We start from the raw sequence: 22,987 nt of genomic DNA on the forward strand, positions 1-22,987 counted from the left end.
AGTACTGTTCGGCAACTATCAGGTCATCATAGGTAAACTTCTATTGACTTTTTAATACTTTTGAATCAAGATTCTATCATTATGAAATATTATGATTTTTCTTAAATTTCCACTTTTTTAGCTCCCATGCTCCTGTTGCTATCCCATAGGGTCATTGCTGACCTTTACATAAACCGTTGAGAAAGTTGTTCCTCTCCTTTGAAAGAAATTCTCTTCAGAGAGCGCTTAAGAATTTATTTAAGACTATTTTTTTCTGTCATACTTGCCAAAGTTCAAATAAGAAAAAACAAAATTACGGATTACATATCATATAATTTAAACTTAGATACCCATCTGGCACACAACGTTGTTTCAACGTTCATCCAAACTTATATGGATTTTGTGAACGTTGGATAAACGTTGAAACAACGTTGTGTGCCACCTAGATAACCATTAAATGCTACACTCCATGGATTCAATTTTTCAAATATTTTTGCATTATAAAATAATGCACAGATACGTCCAATTTAAAAAAATTACAATCCGGGCGCAGCGCTCGTAGATCAAGACCTACCACTGGTACCCCTTCCGTTAACGCATTCCTATATAAACCAGTCTCCATTACTCGAATAAATTTAACATTTTGTCAATGACCTTTGAAATAACCATCTACTTTTCATACTGATCTACATTTGAACTTCCTTAATTAACATATACCTATCAAACCATTACAATTCACGCTAATGGTCTTTAATTAGCGTCCAAAATAATGCTAATTATCGAAAGTGGAAGTTTCGAATCACAGTATTTGAATAACCAACCCGGAACTTGTTGCTTCTCGTTTTTTCTCAACGGTGGAGTTTTAAGCCTACCTATATAAAGCATTAATTTGACAACATTGACACTCCACCAGGGCGTCGAGAATTTTACATACCACCCTAGTTTAAATAAGAGGGTTGATACTGCTGATTATCGTGTAATCTTGTCTCCGAAAAACTAATAAACATGCATGATACTTTAATCGTATCAATTTCACTATACTTATCATTATTCTTGTGAAATTAAATTAAATCTTAAAGATGCCTGTTTTTTAATGAAAGAAAATTATTGATTTGCAATTAACGTACACGTTTTTTTATAAGAACAAACTATATAAGAACATAAGGCTTTCATGACCAAAATGCTTACAATCAGGAATCCTTTTAATTTCCAAATTCTGATCGTCAACTGCAAATTCAGTGAAAAGATGAACACAGAAATAGTGACTACATATTAACCTAATATGTACTCGTGATTTTTTTAGCAATTTTCAGCCTAAAATGCTCTTAAACGCGTTCTTAATTTTTCAGACTACTCTAAATCGACAATATCATGCAAAATAAAGACCACTTAAAATTTGGACAATATTTGACACTCGATTTTATAAAAATCCATCCCTAAGTCAGTTAAAACTGCTTGAAAAGAGGAAAAAATTATAGTTTCTTGTCATTTTTTCCCAAACTGAGGCTGGGCATATTCTTACGATGTTCTTAATTTTTAGACGAATTTCAGCCTGAATGTTCTTATAAACTGGGTTCTATTAAGAAAAAACTGTGTAAAATGTTCTCTATAATGCGAATGTTTCTTTAATTCGAAGAAATCTCCTGGTCCTTTAACGATCGAATTAGAGAGAGTTTTATCATCATTATCAATCTTTAATTTACAAAGTTTTTTCCTTTTGACGAGCGAAAGGCGCTAAAATCACCATTTTTTTAGCAAAAAATGAAAACGTAGTGTTAAAAGTTAATATGAATCAGAAAGTTGACTTTTTTAATTGCAAATATCAAGATGGAAAATTTTGGAAACTAATGAAACTTATAGTAACTAACACTGTAAACTTTGATATGGCGCCTATTTTGTTTTTGCTTCGTATATTTATTGCGTTTTATGAATTTTGCTTTAATCAACTGTAACTGTACCTTACTAAGTACAGTAGCGCAGCCAAAGGGGCGCAGAATTTGTGTAGGAGAGCAGAGTTTTATGCCATTATAATTATCTTTTAATACCATGAATAGATAATTACAGTGTCATGAAAATCTGCTCTCCTACACAAATCTTTCGCCCCTCTTGGCTACGCTATTAAAGTATTTCGGGTAAGCATTTTTTTAGTTAACCAGAGAAATACTAAGATATGGTTTCCAATACTGGCTTGCTTGTATTTCATGTATTATTTGGTCATGCTCTGGCCAGCGATGTTCCAGCCGATCTAAATGTGGACCGAAAAACCGATACTGTTTGTAGTCAAGTCCCAGAATTGACATTTGATGATGTCATCAATGACGTCATGGTACTTGAAGATCCAATCAGATTGTTTCATTTGGATAACACGTGGTCTTGTTTGAAAGAATGCATGAAAATGTTTCCACTGTGTAACGCTATCAATTTGAACCCTGAGAGATCTATTTGTAATGTTTTCATGGTTCAAGGAGAACCAGTTTTTAGATACGAAAAGGGTTCAATTTATTATGGTGTAAAGAGACAGAGTGAGGTAAAAATCAAAGAAAATGATACCAGCATCCTCTCACCAACTTTTGCTCGTTCTCCTACACGTCTCCTATTATTATTATACTAAATGCTCGCCTTCCCACAGATTTTTGTGAAACCTGAAGGGCCCAGGGGGGTACTAGGTTTGTGAGGTGACAGGTTATCCGGGCCGAAAATCGAAAATCGACCCTTTGAGAGACAAAATTTTGGTGATTTTGGGACCCTTTGAAAGACTTTTCCTAAATTTTGGTCCATTTTTTCCAAATTTTGGTTTGATTTTCTCCAAATTTTGGTCAAAATCTTTGGAAATCGTGACCCTTTGAGAGAGAAATTTTTGATTTTCGTGATTTTGGGACCCTTTCAGAGACTAACTTTTGAATTTGTACCCCTTTGAGAGACTTTTGAGGAATGAGAAAAGGTACCCTTATGGTTCGCACATACCCGGCACCCATTTTGCCTAAGTACCCCCCCCCCCGACTTTTCCAAGTCAAGCCCTAAAATTATATTGTAATGTCATAAAATACGGCACACTTTTCAACCAAAGCACGACATCTAGCCTTCGGGCTTTATAAATTTGCACGCTTTCCGCTCTTATAAAAGCTCTAAAATTTCAAGTAGGTTCATATATGTTTCAACTTTCTTTCTATTCAGGTCTGTACCACACTAGAGCAATCTCCTTCAACGACAGACCGCACCCATCGTGCATCACGACACACCCACCTGGTAACGCAAGTGCCACCAATCATCAATACTACACAGCCAACACTGAATCACACTACAGAATCGCCAAAAGAACTCAATAAAAACATAACTAACATCGGTGGTATGGATTACATTTTCATATTTGCTTATTATTTGGTTAGTCCAATTTGGGATGTGAGTGAAGGTAGAGATGTCATTCTCTCTCAATCCGGCTGATAATCGAAGTATCGATTGACCTCGCAAATGAGCTTAGTAAAGCTCAAATTGCAGATGTAGAACGATAAACTCGGTATACATCCAAATTGGGAGTTAAAGCCCAATTCAAAATCCCCCCTTTGGATCCGTATCTCATAACACCTCTGCGTCAGAAGACCGGTATGTGGAACCTAGTCTTAATCGCAGACCTCTACAAAACTCCAGATAGTTTTAGTATAGAAGCGCGAATCCTTTAGTGGATGCCAGCACCCTAGGACCCCATGGAAAAGACTAAAAGTTCTTCACAGAAGATACAAATAACCCTGAAATTTCAATATCCCAGTAGCGTTGACAGGGGTGAAGGAACATTTGCTTAGGAGAGCAGATTTAAACGACACAGTAATTATCTTTTTTTACCATGAATAGATACTTAAGTGATGTGTCGTAAAAATATGCGCTCTCCTAGATATCGCAGATTGGTCTTCACCCCTGTATACACTACTGCTTCCTCATGAAAAAATTTTATTGAATTTTTGAGCTGTATTAAAGAACAAAATTTAAACTCCTTACCCATTCAAAGACAGGCTTTACTAGCAAGTAAATCTGCCACCGCAGAGATATAGCTATCTACCCGAAGGTAGAGGGAAGCGCTACACTGTCTCAGTAGGTTACTCCACTTACCCTTGATCCTTATCTTTTAATTGCTGAGCATCAAGCAAAGAGGCATCAAGTACTAACTTTTACTAAGTACGAAGTATGTGGAATGACCTGGCCGGTGATTGAACCTTCAACCATTCGCACCGTAGCCGGACGCTCTACCTTCGCTGCACTACGGTCACTTTACATAAGGCCACAGAGACAGGGGTGTTTCACAGTATTTTTCTCGTTAGTCCTCTAATATACAGAACACCTCACACATAGGGAAAAATACCTGAAAAAGTTACCTGATGAAGTTCTGAAAATAGAACGAAATATCGTAAAAAACAAACTGTGTTGATTTTACTTTTTTGTTCACTCATAGGGAAAAAGAGATAGGGGTGTTTCATAGTACTTTCTCCCTTTAGGGCACCGATGTATTTGGTTCAACGAACCAAAGCGTGTTAAAGATTTGGTCAATCCTTTCAGAGTTTATAGCAGGAAAGAATGCGCGGAGAAGTGTTTCCAAAAAATGACCCAAAAAGTGATAATTTACGGCGCAACACTGACAAATACCATGTATTGTTATTGTAATTACAAGCCTAATTGGCAAAAACCGTATAATATAAACAATTACAGAAGCTGTTACCGTGAAGGATCTGGGAACGACGTTGCTGGTACGGGATAGTTGTGCAAATAAAATTCTTCACAATGCACTTTTTTTTAAGAAACACACTTTTAAGAAACACGAGGCTCAGAATGCCTAAAAACTAAGAAACATAACATCTAAGAAACATGCCGAGGCTGAGAATGAGAAAATAACATTTTCTAATTCGTTTTTTTTTAAACCTTCCAATTAAAGGCTGATTATGTCAAAAAGTTTAGAAACATGGTGTAAGAAACATTTAAGGCTCAAAAGGCCGATTTCTTAAGAAACAGTGAGGCTGCTTGGTAAACTAGTTTCTTAAAAAAAAGGGATGGACTGGAGTTTTTACAAGATACTTCACTAATTGGTCATTTGAAGTGATAGAGATGACGCATTCTTTAGAAAAAGTAACAAAATTGTTTTATTACTGGTTAACGACAAACCAAATCAAATAAGAGCTTGTAAAAACTACAGCTTGTCCCAAAAAAAAAAACGTGTAACGCAAAGTATGTAACCTTGCACATAATGGTAGCTAGACCAAATGAAATAGATTTAAAACACAAAAATTTGGCAACTGGTCATGGTTTTGACAAACTTGTGTAAATTTTATATGTGCAAGTTTCTATTGCTGACGTCAGCAAAATATCGAAAAGTCCAACGGATTCATTTTTGTAAGTTTCAACCAGAGAGTAGCAATTCTAGTTTTGGACAATATTGTGGTGTATATTTGAGGCACCACGCATCTCGATTGCTCATTTCACCTATGACTTGAAAAAAATTCGCTGTTGACTTAAATTTACAAGCAAACTAAAACTAAGAATTGTCGTCATAACTTTTTTTAATTTCGCCTAGCGAAAGTATTACGATAGCCTTTTGCGGCGGTGTCCTTGGAAAAAATTAGAAAACGAAAGTATAATTTTGGCCTACCGTGCACACTCGCGCGATCGATGGAAACAGGCCTTAACACGTAGAAACTTCTAGAATATTCTCGAATAGATTCAAAAAATGAACTCACTTGCTAAGATAAAACCTAGTGTTTTGAAACCGCAAAATGCACAGTTAACGTAACCAAGCATTTGTAAACATTCCTCGTGATTTTTTAGAGTATTTAAAGAGATTTATATTCGTTTCAAGTTGTACTTAGTATTTTATGTTTGTGTAGTTATGCACCAATTAACTATTATAGCTCTAGGGATCTTGAAATAGATTTAAAGAGTGATATATACTTTTCGAACATCTCCACCACATTACACTTCACTACAACAACACAGGTATATGATCTTCTATTTTTTGTGGGAAAGAATATGTAGTCTATCGCAGTAATAGAAAAAACACCTTTTGGCGAACGCGACGGTCTATTGCATGAAACCTGGCTGAAGCTATATTACTGTGGGGTATGTTGTGTTCTTGAGTTTTTCATAATATTAAGACCTTTTGCTAGTTAGGATGTCATGTTGAATAATTAAAAACTCCAGCATTATAAACAATTGACACATTAATGCATAATTATTTTATTAAGTGTACATTTGTGTTTCTTATCAATGTTTTGATGCTGGAATTTTAATTATTCAAGTCAACATGACATCCTAACTAGGTAGTAAAAGGTCTATTCAATATGACAGTGTGGTACTAGGGGAGGGGGGGTTCTCTACATTACTCCAAAAGAAAAAGGACAATGAATGTCGCAAATATGAAAAGACAAACATTTTTTCAACAAAAAGTTCATAATTTAATCACTTAATAGAAGGGGTCTGCAGGTATTATTTGCCACTCTCGTCAACAGTATAACAGAAAGAGTCAGAGCCAGATTCTTTGACTAAAGTAGATCAAGTCTATCGAGTCTACCTGTTCTGAAATAGAACAGAATATTGTTAGAGGTGATTTTATTTACTTTTTGTTAATTAAAAGTAATATTTTGTTGGAAAGATAATTTTGTGTGTATGAATTTTGAGGAAACGGAAATCTTAAGGTTCTAGTATCTCTATTCTAGTATAACTAGTAAGTATAAAAAGATTTGTGTTGATTGTTTTGCTCTCTTTGAACTTTACCAGATATGTCTCTCTAAGGGTAATTTTTTCGTCTATTCGATTCTGACTTGTACCTCGGGCTTTTAATTCTTTATTTTATCTATTTAATAATCGTACAAAAGGCGAAATTTTCGACTATCAGTCGTCTTGTAATTATCTTTATTTTGAAATAATTTTTTTTTTTAATTAAAATATATAGAATAAATATATAGAAAATAGTCGAAAAATGAAAAGTTTATTTTTGATTTTAATTAATCATTTATGAAGGTCTCGTTTTACATCGGTTCCAATATCATAAGGTTATATATTTTATTGGTAAATGACTGTTTTGAAATAGTATTTATTTCCCAATATGCTCAATGCTCAATTTAGACGATTAGATATCTCTTGCTTGCTGTGAAATTCAACCATTTTGTAAATAGAAAAACTCCAAAACAGTAATGATTAGTTATTACATCTCTACATCTACATAAATTTTCTTGAACTGAGAAATAAAGAAAAAGTTAAAGTTTCTCTAACCACTGTTTTCGAATCAAGAAAAACTTTAAAGTAGCGCCATCTGCCTGATGAAACATTTTTTCTCAACAACATGTTTTAGAAGACTGGTACCTAACAAGTTAAGGAGTACTGCATAATTGTCTTCGACTGTCTTAGTTCAAACAGTTAATCGACTGTTTTAGTTAAACGGTTAATTCAAGAGCGCAAAAATTTTATGCAAAACTTTGACGCAATATTTGAATGTTTTTTTACGAAAAATATGTCACCATTACCTCGATTACTACTTTGGATTGCTCTTGTCTTGTTTAACCAGCTATCAAATGATTTCGTTTTGGCTACCGATTCAACTGTCCAAATACCCGAACTGACATTTGATGATGTCATCAATGACGTCATGGTACTTGAAGATCCAATCAGATCGTTTCATTTGGATAACACGTGGTCTTGTTTGAAAGAATGCATGAAAATGTTTCCATTGTGTAACGCTATCAATTTGAACCCTAAGAGATCAATTTGCAAATTGTTTGAATGTGAAGAAAAAAGATCTTTGGCAATGCAGGAGTCACAAGGATGGATTTATTATGGCACCAATAATAACGAGGTTTACACTAATAAATTACACGTTATCAATTGAGTCAGTAAAATTACTCTTAGGTTCCAAATAAACAAGGGGGGGTTCGAAAATTTTCGAGATTTTAATAAACGTGGGGGAACCTAATTGCCAGGGGGGTTGGAAACGCCAAAATAAGGTAAATATAGGCTAAAATCAGGCCATTTAGAGCAAAATGAGGGGCCTTCTCTTTGAAAGCTGAAAATATTCTTAAAAGTTAATAGACGGGGCGGGGGAGGGGGGTCCTAAGGTCCGGGGGTTGGAAAATTTTCGAAAAATTAACAAGCGGGTGGTGGGTGTTTATTTTGAACCTGAGAGCGGTACAAATACAAATAACTTATGAGGGGTTTTGAGATTACTATGAGAAATCTTTATTCAAAATTGAAGATGAAAAAGACAAGAAATCAACTGTTTTTTATTATGTGCTAATTTTGTATGGTTATACAATAATTCTCCGTTTTACACTTTTTAAAAATCCTATCTAAAATTACAAATGCGAATAACTTTTGATAGTTTTCACATCAATTCCTTCTTATAGGCTTGTCAACCGTCTTCTTCAGAATCTACAGAGAAAACAGATACCAAAACATCACCAGTAACAACGAAAAGTCCAACACTCAAACCTCTTAACAACTCTGCTCAGACATTGATGACGACTTCAATAGATACGACGACAACGACAGATGTGACAGAGCCGGGAATTAAAACGACAACGTCAAGAGAAACTCCTACTTATACGACGACAACGAAAGATGTGACAGAGCCGGGAATTGAAACGACAACGTCAAGAGAAACTTCTAGTTATACGACGATAACGACAGACACGTCTGGATCGGGATCGGGATCAGGAACACCGAGCGAAGCACCTACTACGACTGGGACTGTGACAACAACCAAAGATGATATAGTTACTCCTAAGGAAGGTTAGTTTATGGATGTCTCTTTAACGACATTTTTATATTTTTTCAAAAAATATGATATTCTTATAGAAGATATTCTTATTAAAAAAATGTGTGTCAATCGTGTAATCCCTTTAAAGAGAGAAAGGTTGTCTGTACACAGACCCAGTATCTAGGGCTAATTTCAAAATTCATTGCCGTAGAGAGTCTGTTGTCATTGTCTTTTCTTATTTGAGATTTTTCAAACTGATCGCTGCAATGAAGTGTTGGTGAAAGAGGGGAGACGATAAGAGAAGTGTTGCTATTTATAAATCAAACTTAATCGCAGAGGTCTCCGTACGGGAATTTTTTTTATCAAACAGACAATGCGCACAGAGTGTACTACGAAGCGATAAATGTGAGATGAATCTGGTATAGAGTAAGAGAAAGGTGACTCAACCAAAAAACGCACAATTTGACCACGGGCACCGTAAACTGCACATGATCCAAAGCATGCTCCTGAACTAGGCTAGGTAGTAGAGATTCTTCATTCTCATCGGCTTAAAATAAAATCTATCTTCAGTACGTATTCTTTCTTTTTATAGTTGAATGCGATTGGTTCGAAAAGGGGATTAAAACAAATTATTTCCGAGAAGGAACACAAGTTGCATCAACAGAGGAATGTAAAAACCACTGCTATGCTTTGAAAGAAAGAAGTAACAGCAATATTGGTGGAATTACTGTTCTTATTGACCAAAATCAATTGACTATGGAATGCTTTTGCCATACTACATTCTGGGTGTCAACTTCGGATCCAAAATACTTGTCTTGTAAATTTATTTAAAGTTTTTAGCGATTACTAACCCAGCTGACACACAAAGTTGTTTCAACGTTAATCTTACGTTATTTGGACGTTGTGAATATTATATAAACGCTGAAAAAACGTTGTGTGTCAGCCGGGATTAGTTTGAGAGTTATGTGAGCTCTCATCCTATCCGATTATTTGATGGTGTATTGGCAGTCGCACACACTAAAGCTTTATAAGTATTGCGATAATTTTACCATTGTAGAGAGGTCATTGCTTTGAGACACTCACGGATAGAGAAATTTGACGGCGTTCGAATCTGGTGAAGTTTCTCTGGTAGCATCAGGACACACAGATATCTTAAATAAAATACGAGATAGAGCTTTCCTTTCCCTATTTGAAGCAAAATAATGTGGTATCTTAAAGGTTTTATTTTTACATAAGTGTTCCCGTTTCATATCAGACACATATTTCATTTCAAGACAGTGTCAACCTATTGTTCTATTATGCTGATATAAGGTCGAAAATCGTTCATGTGAGAGACTTCGAAAATTTTGTCCCCTTTGTGACACCTTCTTTTCCTAAGTACACCTTCCCCGTCTCCCCGGGGTACTGTACGATCTCGTTGTGGTACCGGCCTTTGGAGAGGTCTTTTATAGTCTTTCCAAACACTGTCATTAGCCGAACAATTTTTAGTTCCTGCTGGCTGATGGATCTTGACCTTTTAAAGCACGTATCATTATTTTTAAGTTTAAAGGTTTTGTTTTTAAATAACAGTGATATCGTTTGCTTACTCATCAAGTTTAATTCACAAGCTTTTTCACATTGGATTGACACGGATGTGGAGCAAGATTGCTCAGAAAGAGGAAAAGAAAAACATTTTTCTGCTTACATCAGCATGATATAACAATAGGCAGACACTGTCCTGATATGACAGAAATATGTGTCTGATATGAAACGGAAACACTTATGTGAAAAAATAAAACCTTTAAGAGAAAGTCATCGCGAGATTTTCACGACTTAAGTCAGTTGACATCACGTTCAGGTCACATGTGTCAAAATGTGATAGTTTGTTTTCTAAGCAAACTTATGGGAAACAATTTTGGCATTATACAGATATACGTCCTGTAAAATAAACTAACGATATCCTATAAGCTTTATGTTACACTCCGAAAGTTTTCTTTTCATCAGTTTTTACAAGAGATGTCGGTGCATATGGTTGCACCTTATGTTTTGGATTTGATGTTGGTCAATTTGGTTTTGTCTTGATACCGATGTCGGTACTAATTAATAATTAGCTCTCTAATTTGTTCTCCAGCGTAGCGTCTCAACTCATTAGTGTTTCGCGTAGTCCCTTGAGACTTTTGATACTGTTTTTCTATTGTAGAATTTATTCTAACCTTTTATATTATAATTAGGCAATTATGACGTAGCATTTTGAAGGCGTTTGACAGTGTTGCCTTTCGTGTCTTTTTTGTGTTCAAACTCTCGTACTGTAGAGAGAGGAGAGAAGAGAATTTTGACGTATTTTAAGAAGACATTTTCGTGCTCGAAACTAAAAGCAATTTCTTGTTTGGAAAGAATTTTGTTACATTGAGGTGAAGTTTTTACCACTGTCACGCGTGTTTTTAGTAAGTATATTTTTTCACCTAGACTTAGCTTTGTTATTGGACTTTAGCCTAGATTTCTTGATGTCTTGTAAGCAAATTTTTAGGCCTTGTCAAACATTTTTCTAAGCAAAACTTTTGTACTTATTTTTTAGCCTGCATATCGAATGAATATATGCTGAGTCAAAACTTCAAACGTGAATCGTTTACAAGAGAGAATGATTGATATATTTTGTCTATTTGTTATGTCACTATGTTATTTTTTTGTTTCAAATTTTTATTGGTTGTATATAGGTTGGATATGAAAATCTTATTTTATGGCACTATGATATTTCTTTTAAGAGACAAAAAATGGCTACTTTAAAGGGATATTCAGATGGTTTGAGATATTTCGATTACAGAAACCTTCTGTGGTCCATAGTAAAACTTCAAAAGTATTCTTGTGTAACAATTTTCTAAAATCGAGATATCAAAATTTGAAATTTTTGAAAATGGGCTCTTAAATATCCCGAATTTGTAAAATAGTTAGGCAAAAATATTTTGAGGTTTTGCTCAGGACTATAGAAGGATCCCACATGCCAAATATTACAAACCATCTGATTATTCCTTTAAGGACACCAAAAGTTTGAAGAATATTTATTAGAGTCAATCTGATTTCTTTTATTTTCTAATATCCTTATGTTCGCTTTTGAAATTTCCAAGGTCCTTGAAGAACTAGATTAGATTACGTTATCAAATTGACAATGGTTTATTTTAGAAAAGAACTTTTAACTTATGTCCCAATGTGTTAAGATTTGAACCGCGGTCGAATTTGAAATCTTTGTATATTAAAATCCGTCAAAAGTGGCGTGAGCCTTTATGAAGTACTGCGAAGAATGCTTTGAATTTGAGAGGTAGGGTTAGCAGCTTGACAAGGGCGATTACGGTCTACGTTAAAGCGACCGTAGTACAGTGGTAGAGCATCCAGCTACGGTGCGCAAGGTTGTGGGTTCAACCCCCAGCCGGGTCATACCATAAGATTCCCAAAATGGTAATTGATGCTTCTCTGCTTGATGTTCGGCAACTAAAGAGACGGATCAAGGGTAAGTGGAGAAATTCAGGGAAAGGAGTGGCGCCCTCCCCTACCTTCGGGTAGACAGCTATACGAAAAGGGAGCCTTCGGGTCGCCCTCGACTGCGGTTGAAAACTTACTTACTTACGGTCTAGCTGTGTAGTAAACATATTATTGCGTTGACGAATTTTTTAGAATAGCATAATGAAAAAACAAAGTAAGTCTTTCATCCTCCTGATCTGCACCTTCATCGAATTGACCAATGCTGGTAATTTTCTGATCTTGGGAGACTGGGGAGGAATCCCAATTCGGCCATACACAACAGATATCGAGGAATCAACAGCCAATCAGATGTCAGTAACTGCAACTCAAAAGAATTCTAAATTTGTTATCGCTTTAGGTACGTTGTTTTTTGTGTACACGCTTTTTTTATAAGAATGTAGACTAGCAAGCGTCTGTCTTTCCTTGGACACAGGAACGCAGGAATAGTGCTTATAATAAAGAGTTCTTATAAAAAATAGAAATTGCCGCGGGAGAGTGGGTTGGAAAGACAGACGCATGTATTCAGTGAACATATAAAAAAAAATAGATCCCATTGAAAGTTTAATCTGCAGCGAAATACAACGACGTGGTTTACTAGTCTAATAAGAATGATGTTTTTTCATTTCATCATGGATATTCTTTTTGGGAAAAATCATCCGAAAATATTCTTACTGTATTCTTAGGTTAGGATCGAAATTCAAACTTAGTTTAACAAGAAATACCTATCTGAAGCATAAAATGACTTTTTGTGAAGGTATTTAAACCTGACTTTGGGATAATTGGTAATTTATAGTTAAAAATTTTTTCTTTAAATACCATTCTTAGGGTTTGTTGCCAAACTCCATGATGATGATATTCTTAGCATATTCTTAATTATTCGGAAATTTTCATCATGAACATTCTTATAAAGTATATTCTTATAAAAAAAGCGCGTAATTTTCTTTTTCAACTCTCGTGTTAGATTTTTGAATGTTGTAACTTTCTGAGGTTATATGAATGCTTCTTTAATTTTTCTTATCCTTATTCTGGGTACCTAAAATCCGTATTGTTTTCTACATTTTGGAGTCTAGAAGTTTTTCCTACCTGAAACTAAAGAGGGGTTCGTTATTTTTCTACTTCCAGGTGATAATTTTTATTTCACGGGTGTGAAGAACGAATATGACCATCGCTTCAATGAAACGTATAACGATGTATTCAACCAACCTTCTCTTCAAGTTCCATGGTATGTAAAGAAATTTGTTAACTACACTCATTTTGTTTTATAAGCATACGGTAAATTTCGGCTGAAGCTCACTATGCTTAAGTAAAGCTCAATTTTGAGCCTCGACTATGCTTAACCCTATGCTTGGTAAAAAAATTATGAAGGGGGGGGGGGTAAGTTTTTCGCGCATTTTCCCCTCTCTTTAATTTTGAGAGAAATTAATACATTCTATTGTTTTCGAATGTTTACCATATTATATATGATATATGACTCTTTCTTCTGTTATTTTCTGAAGTTTTGGAAATTATGATTCTAAAAGTTTCTTTGGCTGAGCCTCAAGGTATGCTTAGCATATGCTTAATTTTTCTGGAAATTTGAGCTTCAGTATGCTTATAAAGAACCAAACCCCCTTTCATTTTGCTTAGAGTTGTGTCTACAATCAGTACTGTAATATTTTGGCAGTAAGCCTCAAAAACAACCCCTAAGCTACGTTTTTTAGTTCTCTAAGCCCCTTTCCCCCCAACTTCAATAATTGATAAGCACCAGAGAGCCCAATCCAACCATTGAAGTTGGGGGGAGGGGTTTGACTTTAAAAAACATGAAAATCACTATTCACTGCCATGTCAAATATTACGGGACTAATTGTAGATAGCCTTATATTTTTTAATTAGCTATAGATTCAATCCCCGATCGCTGTTATAAAAGTTAACGAGAAGCTTGGTAAACTAATCAAATCAAAAACTACACCCGGTAAAATTTTTTCATCCAAAGGGAGTGAAAATAACGAACTGAAACTCGATGAGGATTGATAATCTGATATTTTTTATGGCTGCGGGGATTAAAATTCCATTGTTTTCAAGTCAGAAAATACAGTAGGGATGCGAAAAATAACACAATATAGATTGGTATTATTTATTATTTTCAGTGGGATAAAAATTGGAGTATAATTTTCCACTGAGGACGATATATCGGCCAAATTTTTCCACTGGGAAGCGGTCCCAGTGGGTCTTTGTCACCTTAAAGAGCAGAAAGTGGCAATGAACCCTCCAGCATTTGACCTTCATGACTTGTGCAAATAGTACATAAGATTGGATCCCTCGCTTCCGGCTCTACACTGGACAGATCACTGCAATTAACGGTCGAATATATGGCGAAAAAGAAATTTTCCTCCAAATTTCGAAAACCGAAAGTAGTTTTCAAGTGCCTTAAATTTAGAATTAGAAAATATAATTTTAATTCTGAGCTTTAACATAAGACTTAACACTTGGGATCTGATGATACAAAAGCTTAGAAATGGTCCCACTAGGCTAACAATATTTAGTCAAATTGCATCTGGCATAGATTTGAGAAAATGTTGTTATTATTGATCTAGCCAGGGTTGTATGAAATGAACCCTCTCGGTACCATTCTCTTTAGAAATAGGTTTCAAATACCAATTTAACAATCTTTTGCAGGTACGTGGTTGCTGGCAACCATGATCACTACGGTAATATTACTGGACAACTGGAGTACACAAAACATTCAAACATTTGGACATTCCCAAGTTTATGGTATTCAAAAACATTCCAATTTTCAGGTATATCATTTTTCAATTCAAGACCAGGATGTGTACTGGATGAGGCAGCATTTGAAAACACTTTCAAAATATAGAATTCTAAACTTTACCTAGACTAAATTAGGCAAATCACTATCTAAGAAATAAGCCAAAAGCCGAAGAAAATTTGCAAACGGGTTTTTTTCCGAAAAGAGTTTACAGTCGGTAGAGTTAGTCAGTCTCTCTTCAAAAGTCTCCCGCCGATTTTTTTATACCGCCATATTTTGCCGCCTTTACTATCACCGTAACGGACGATAACATCGTCTAAACTTTACAGTAAAATGAATTCTCAAGAACTTGAAATTTATGACTAGTCACCGCGTTCCAGTTTCTAAGGAACCTCCAAAAATTAAAGGTTGAATCTTTTAAAACTCGACTTGGCCCTATATGGTAGTGTCATTACTCCCTCGTGTTGGCTACTCCAAACCTTAGTATTCTACTTTATCTTTTTAGACACCAGCCGCACAATGAAGCTGATAATGATTGATACAGTGGTGTTATGTGGGAACACTGATTCTGACTTTGATGCTATGCCACCCAACGGTAGACAATTGGTTTCTTTTATTTCATTTTGATAAAGTTTCTTAAATAAGAAACGATTTCGTGTTCATTGTAACAAACTTGCCTCTTTGAAGAGATCTACAAACAAAATGACGATTACCGAAAGAAGAGATCATTTTTAGAAGGTAGGAAGATTTGCAAAATAAAGCATCAAAAGATTTGACTTCAAAATAAAATTTCCCGTATGTTTTTCTTCCAAAACAGGTCCAGAGGGCTGGGTACTAGCCGAAGAACAATGGGCGTGGTTGGAGACTGAACTTAAAGCATCTTCTGACTTCGATTACCTGCTTGTTGGTGGTCATTTTCCTGTCTGGTCGATCGCTGAGCACGGTCCAACATCACAATTGGTTGAACGGTTGAAACCCTTATTAGAGAAATATGCTGTGTCAGCATATATTAATGGACATGACCACAACTTGCAGGTTAGTTTTTTTATAAGCAATTCTAATTTTGAGGATGCTAAGGTATAAATAAGGGATTTAGAGTATGCTATTTTGCCTGCTAAATTGAAATCGGGTATAGAAGCTCCTCTAAAATGACTTTTGATGCCGAAGATGTCAATAGTAGTTAATTGGTTGCTTTCCTGTATAGAGATCAAGAGTTGCTAAGCCAAATTAACTAAGTTATTTAATTTTTAGGGTCATAATGAGATCTGAGCCTTTAGCAACCAGCTTACTTAAAAAATGTCCAATACTAGCTTACATATTGTTTCAACTTTCATTTACAATCAAAGTCGCTATAACATTTGATTAAAAGGGGATTTTAGATTTAAATAATTAAGAAAAATCTTTTATAAGTGTTCCAATTTACTTCAGGAATGTAGAGTTTAACTCTAAGTTTTAGTATTAGATTTAAAACTTAGGGAGACCTAAGGATCTCGTGATCCAAAAGCTCAAACGTGTTCTAATAAGGCTTGGAAGCTACAAAACCCTTCAAGACCTTCAATGAAATAAAGTAGGACAAGCACTTGAACTGCAATTCTCACCCAAATACCCAAAATATATTCAATATATTTTGAACAAATTCTTCGGATTCTACTTCAATTGCAGTGGAAGTAAGAGTTTGTTTTACATGTCATTTTATTTCCTCATAGCATATTAAAGAAGACTCATCAGATGTCCATTATTTTACCATCGGATGCGCCAACTTCATTGAAGATTCCAAAAAACATAAGGATTCCATTCCCAAAGGTTCACTTCAATTTTACTGGGCAGAATCGAGTCGAAAAGGTGGATTTGCATTTGTTGATGTGACCGATACTGAGATGTCACTGACCATGATTGATTCCATGGGCGCACCTATTCATCAACAAAGTATCAAACCAAGAAATCATAGTTTAAAACCAATTTTTCCTTGATTTTTACTATAAGATTTTTTGTGATAACGGTTTTATTTTTAACATGCTTTTCTCAGAATTTTGAAATAAATTTTCGTTTGTGATCCGTTTTTTTCTCCCTTAGAGTACTTTATGATGTGAATATAAAACAGCCTTATCTAAATAATCTTATGGTTTCTCCTCAGTCTTTGATGAGTTTGTATATGCTCGGCAATCTCGTACCCAGAGACACCTGTACAACTTTTTTTTACTTTACTGATGTGATACAATCGTGTGTGCTATCAGAATAATCAAAATAGGATGCGAATTTAAGTGCTCGGGCATTCGCTTTTGAGTAGTAAATACATGACAAGAACCATCGAAATTTGACCCTTTATCACAAAGAAGCTGGTGAACAAGTAGAATTTTTATCGATAGTTTTATGTAAATTTGAATTATTTCAGCCCAAATTTTTAACGACGTTTTAAACATTTTTTTCACAAAATACAATTTTGCATAAGTTTATAGCCTTTGGTCCCCATGCCTACCCTCTCTCATGATTGCTTGGTCGTTGAAAGCTCTAAATATTTATCACCTTGCATCAGGCAATCTTCTGAAATGAAATGAAGTTATCCAACTCCAATCCTCGCTCCAATCACTGGGAGTATTGTCAGCTATTTGATGCTTACTGATAGCGTCAGCTGACCCTGGTATTGTTCTCTTTTCGAATGCAATAGATTACGTATTATGTAGTAAAAAACGTCAGATTTCTATTATGGTTGGTACTGGATTTGAAAGCATTCTTGCCGTTTAATATTTTCAATATCTTAAAAATGACATCGTGACGTGTTGTTTTCAGAAATCTCCACAAAAGGGGAATTCGCATATCAGTCAAAGTTAGCACCAGGATAATCTCTAACGTCCATCAGTGACGTAAAAGCCTGGGATACACGGGGACGATGTTGGTGACAAGGTTGCTAAGTATCTTAGTAATCGTGAGTAAAAAATCAGAGAGAACAGGAAATTGATTAAGACACGAGCTTCGTCGTCCAAAAAAAAAACAAAAAAACATTTGAAGCAGCTTACTACTACATTATTATCAACCCTTTCCTTTTTTGGTTGTACTAGTTTAAGTTTTTTTATATATCAATACTTTACTTTCTAACAATGACAGAAATTACATATCTTTACTATATATAGAGGCTATAGAGGTATAGGATTCAAACCAGCTACACTGTGGTACAGAGTAGTAAACTAAAGAGTAGTAGGATTAGGGCCCATGACCCGTCCATGAGAGAAAATGCTCGCGAAATAAACCACACTGACATTTATTTACAACTTTGCGGCTCTTGTTAAATTCCTACCTAACTTATATTTACTTTTCTTGTTTTAATCACAGCACGCGACTTCAATCAAGTCAAGCTTTACTTTAAAGGAAGCTCGCTGAATGGGCACTGGAAAATCTAATCTTATTTAGGTTTGACCATGCTTTCTCCACATTGAATGGATGGATGGAAAAGAAAAATAGAATTCCAAAATCTTGGAAAATTTATCCAAAAATTGGATTACTTGTGATGTAGAGTTCTCCATTTTTTCTCAACATGAAGAGGGCAAGGTTATGAAAGTTATGAAACCTTTTTATAATTTTCATAACTTTTACCATAGTTACACTTTGTGATATCATAGGGAAAAAATTATATAGTCAGATAGTTTCAATCAGCAATTCCGCCCCTTCTTTTCACTACTGACATGTCTCTTTGCGCTTTGGCTCAAGTGATAAGGCATCGGGTTCAAAAAACATGGTTGCTTGTATTTGGTTGTTCAATATAAACGTCACTTTTACATTTTTCATATACCGCAATTGCAGTATATTCCAGACCCGATCAATCAAACTTGTCGAACCAATCATACAATCGAACTAATCGAACTCCATCGAAGGATTAAAGTTCGATTAAAGAAATTAATCAAACTCTATGTATGATTTTAAAAAAAATTGTGAGTGTTCGATTAAGTTCCATCAATGAATGGGTTGGAGTTCGATCAGTTTGATAACCCAATTTTGTTCAACAAGAGCGTGTCCCTTTGTCACCGTATATTAGCTTCTTTTTAAAGCCAAATTCAGAATGTAAATTGGGAAATTAATTCTATTAAAGGATTTACACATTTTCCTGCATCTTTTTATAAACGCCAGAGGCAGTTTGTTGGGGCGTAATATTCCACTATGGGCCATGGGCGAAATAGCAATAGATGGGATACAGACTTTATTCCGGATAGACCCCAGGGGGGACTCGATTTTGAAAACAACCGTACGTTCGGCCAAAAATCATGTCTCTAAAATCGGACCCTTACAGTCTGGGAAATCCTCTCAATTGCACGCTTATGTTCCGAGGGCGTAAGCGCGCAATTGCATGGTTATAATTTACGCCCGCTCCCGCCCCGGTTGAAATTGCTTAGGGATTTCAAGGGGTTCAGAATTCTCTAATTCGGGCGAAGGCATGGTTTTAAGGAATCCATTTTTACGGAATCTTCTTCTACGATAAATTTTGAGTAAAACTGCCCTAGGCTTTTGAAATTCAACAGAGCTTTCGGAAGGAATTGCGTGTCAAAAATATAGTAAATTTTAAAGCGTGCAATTGCACGCTTACCGCAAAAGCCGTCACCCGTCAATCTTGCTTAACGCTTACCGCTCGTTTCAGAACAATTTCGATAAAAATTCTGCCATTTTGATAACTGTGCAATTGCGCGCTTACGGCCTCGGAACATAAGCGTGCAATTGAGAGGATTTCCCAGAATGCCTTAGGCGTCAATCACATATAAGTTGTGTTCGCGTCATTTCCAGCCCCAAAAAGTGAGTCGGTCGGTCGGTCGGTCGGCACTAAAATCGATGGATAAGTGCGCTCTGGACCTAGGCAGTCGGTCAGCACTAGAATCATCGGAAAAATGCGCCCTGAGCATAGGTTTGTTTGCGCGGCAAGAATTTTCAAGCGCTCTAGCTGTATTATGATCTTTGTTACACATCACAGTTGCAAAAAACAGTCGCATAGCGCTTTTTAACGCAAACAATCTTGGAAAAATTACGGATGGAAAACTTCTTTGAACTAACACTGGATGATCCAATTGGCAACTAACCCTTTAACTGCCGTTCGTATTTTTTAAGGTTCGACCTATTTTGCCACAGGAAAAAAAAAGGTTTGACCTATTTGCCACGGGAAAAAAAGAAGGTTTGACCTATTTGCCAGATGTCGGCATTTGCCGACATGGTCAAAAGGTAGCGATTTTGACTTCATTTTCTGAATAATATATGAAGTATCAGCCAAGGACTATAATTTTGAGTTGAACATAATTGTTGAGTATAGTTATTTTTCAACATAGAAAAGCTTTTAACTAACATATTTTTTCATTTCAAACCATCTAATACAAAATCTTTGTAGAAGTGTTAAATTTTGTGGCAAAGGAATGGAAAGTGCGCATGTCGGCAAATCCCGACATCAGCAAAGAAATGGAAAGTGCCCATGTCGGCAAATTCCGACATCGGCAAACAAATCAAAAATGATCATGTCGGCATATGCCGACATGGGCAGTTAAAGGGCTAACGATGAATGTACAAAATGCTTTGAAAAATATTGGTAAAAAATCCGATAGATTTCTGACTTTCCGACTGAAAAGTGTCGGATTTTTAAGATGAAAGTGAGTCGGTCGGACGACGCGAACACAACTTATTTGTGATCTACGCCTTACAGTGCAGGAAAAATTTGGCTGAAAATCGACCCTTATAGTGCAATACACCTTTCCCGTAATTCAAACTTCTCAGAAATAGCCCGGGAAAATGTGCGCTCCACCGTTGTGTATAAAATTGTTTGGGAGGTAAACGAATGCGTTTTTGCCTGCGAGGGGTTAGGGAAAGGGGGTTTTCAGCTTCTAACTTTTGATAGTGATCTTCTTTTGGCAAAAGATTTTCAGGGTGGTATAATATCATGAATAGATTGAACATACTAAAATTTGAGGGGATTTTGTTTGACAGAACAAAAACTAACTTTCCCTAAGGAATGCAGGCAAAAACGGGTTTGTTTACCTCTAGCTAGCCCAAACGGTGGAGAGCATCAAAATAATGCGCGTGCATTAGTTTTACGAATTACGGGAAAGGTGTATTTTTCGATTTTTTTTTAAATTTCTCAAATTTTACCTCAAAATTTGGTATTTTCTCAAATTTTCCACCCTTACAGGTAGTGCACTTTTTCCCACTTGTACAAATCAACCCTTACTGTGCACTTTTCAAAGTCCAAAAAACCTACCCTTAAGGGCCGCACGTCCGATAGGTCACTTACCTGGAGTGCCCCCCTCTCTCCCGGGATAGACAAATATCCTGGTACGATAAACCTTAATAAGTCTGGAACTGTCGAAATGGCGATCATGTGCCATGATAAAGTTTTTGCAAGTGAGCTAAGATATGAGAATTTAAAATCATAAATTAATTTCTTTAATCAAACTTTAATCGTTCGATGGAGTTCGATTAGTTACTAGCTTGTACGATTGGTTCAATACATAATTGATGATATCTTTTTAACGGGCAGACAAAATAATTTTTCCGTAGATCAGATTCTTTTAATAAAGAAAAGCTTTTTTCTTATACAATTTTTTACAGTCGATGTTTGTTTATCTTTGTCGACCAGCACTATATGTAGCCGTTATAAGCCATTATAAGGGCGTTCTGCAAGCATTCTGCAAGCGCTCTCGGCTCAATCCTCGGACCGTGTCAAAAATGGTAGAATCAGCTGTGACGGATCGTTTCGATGGAAGTTGTTGAATTGTTTACAAGACTCTTGATAGAAAATCCTTTGTTTTATTGTCAATGATGACAGTGCCGTTATTAATTTTGTTAGATCTGACATATTGATGTTTGTAAGCTGTTTGTAAGTGCACTTTATAGTTTTGATTCCCATCAAGAATCACTTTCTGTTTTTTATGTTATTAGATGCTGTTTTAGAGCTTTAGAGCTAGCCTGACAAACGATTCTGGTTTCAATCACCAATTCTTCCCTTCTCCTCTTTTGGACCTACCCTGGTGGGGTGGAGGTCCTATAAATTCACCTCTGTCCGTCCGTCCGTCCGTTCGTTACCAGCTTTTCTCGAGATTGAATCATAGGAATCATTTGATTTTTGGTACAAAGGTGCAAAACAGTGTTGGCCAAAATGTGACGGAGCCCAATTTTCGAAAAAAAAAATTTTTGGGCAAATTTGGGCCAAAAAACGGCTAAAAAACGGGTTTTTTGGACTTTGTGAAAAATTGGATCATTAATTTTTTCTGATTTTTTGCATGAAAGTAGGGTACCGTCATAGGTAAAAGATGGCCCAAGCAGATTTTTGCAGAAAAATTTATTTGGCTTAAAAAACGCATGTTTATCTATAAGAATCACTATTAATAAGCATACATCAATGTTCTTAGTCAAATTACTCAATTTTTTTATGAGATAGATGTTTTTTTTTGCTCACGAGGGCTTACTTTTGAAGCATATGTGTGTTTAGACATGAAATTTTGGTTGCTTGGCGTGTTTTTATAGAAAAACTGGCCAAATTCGATATTTTTTTATAAGCACATTATCAATTACTTAGGTATTAGCTTTTCTCGAGATTGGCTCTTTCATTCTTTATGATTTTTTGCACAAAGATGCATAACTATAAACCCTCGAATGTGACTGTGCCCGATTTTCGAAAAAAAATGTTTTTGGGCAAATTTGGGCCAAAAAACAGCTAAAAAAAGGGTTTTTTGGACATTGTTGTGAAATATTGGATTGTTTTTTTTTTCTGATTTTTTGCATGAAAGTAGATAAAAGATGGGTCAAGCAGATTTTTGTAAAAAAACTTTTCAGCTCAAAAAAGGCATCTTTATCTATAAGAATCACTATTAATAAGCATTCATCAATGTTCTTAGCCAAATTACTAAATTTTTTGATGAGATAGATGTCTTTTTATGCTCACGAAGTCTTGAATATGAAAGAATATTTGAAGAGCATGAAATTTTGGTTTCTAAACATTTTTTTTATAAGATTGTTCTGAATGATTGTTTAACGTTCATGCTCACGTAGATATCAATTATATACGTGTTAAATGCCTAACCAGG

General features: G+C 35.5%; 3 protein-coding genes across 3 annotated transcripts; all 3 read left to right on the forward strand.

Moving 5' to 3' along the window:
- Window positions 1-1,916: 1,916 nt before the first annotated feature.
- On the forward strand, window positions 1,917-5,113 carry LOC136799499 (uncharacterized). Its single transcript, XM_067056213.1, has 3 exons — window positions 1,917-2,506; window positions 3,154-3,325; window positions 4,464-5,113. The coding sequence occupies exons 1-3, from the start codon at window positions 2,150-2,152 to the stop codon at window positions 4,721-4,723; spliced, it is 789 nt and encodes a 262-aa protein (XP_066912314.1). The 5' UTR covers window positions 1,917-2,149; the 3' UTR covers window positions 4,724-5,113.
- A 1,923-nt stretch (window positions 5,114-7,036) lies between these two features.
- On the forward strand, window positions 7,037-11,755 carry LOC136799500 (uncharacterized protein F26C11.3-like). Its single transcript, XM_067056214.1, has 4 exons — window positions 7,037-7,807; window positions 8,355-8,739; window positions 9,300-11,130; window positions 11,262-11,755. The coding sequence occupies exons 1-3, from the start codon at window positions 7,421-7,423 to the stop codon at window positions 9,536-9,538; spliced, it is 1,011 nt and encodes a 336-aa protein (XP_066912315.1). The 5' UTR covers window positions 7,037-7,420; the 3' UTR covers window positions 9,539-11,130; window positions 11,262-11,755.
- A 597-nt stretch (window positions 11,756-12,352) lies between these two features.
- Window positions 12,353-17,395, forward strand: LOC136799502 (tartrate-resistant acid phosphatase type 5-like). Its single transcript, XM_067056215.1, has 6 exons — window positions 12,353-12,557; window positions 13,322-13,421; window positions 14,855-14,976; window positions 15,448-15,537; window positions 15,760-15,977; window positions 16,649-17,395. Exons 1-6 carry the CDS (start codon window positions 12,362-12,364, stop codon window positions 16,910-16,912), a joined length of 990 nt encoding a protein of 329 aa, XP_066912316.1. The 5' UTR covers window positions 12,353-12,361; the 3' UTR covers window positions 16,913-17,395.
- The last annotated feature ends 5,592 nt before the right edge of the window (window positions 17,396-22,987 follow it).

Source organism: Clytia hemisphaerica, unplaced genomic scaffold, assembly GCF_902728285.1.
Source record: "Clytia hemisphaerica strain Z4C2 unplaced genomic scaffold, Clytia hemisphaerica genome assembly, whole genome shotgun sequence".
Taxonomy (NCBI): domain Eukaryota; kingdom Metazoa; phylum Cnidaria; class Hydrozoa; order Leptothecata; family Clytiidae; genus Clytia; species Clytia hemisphaerica.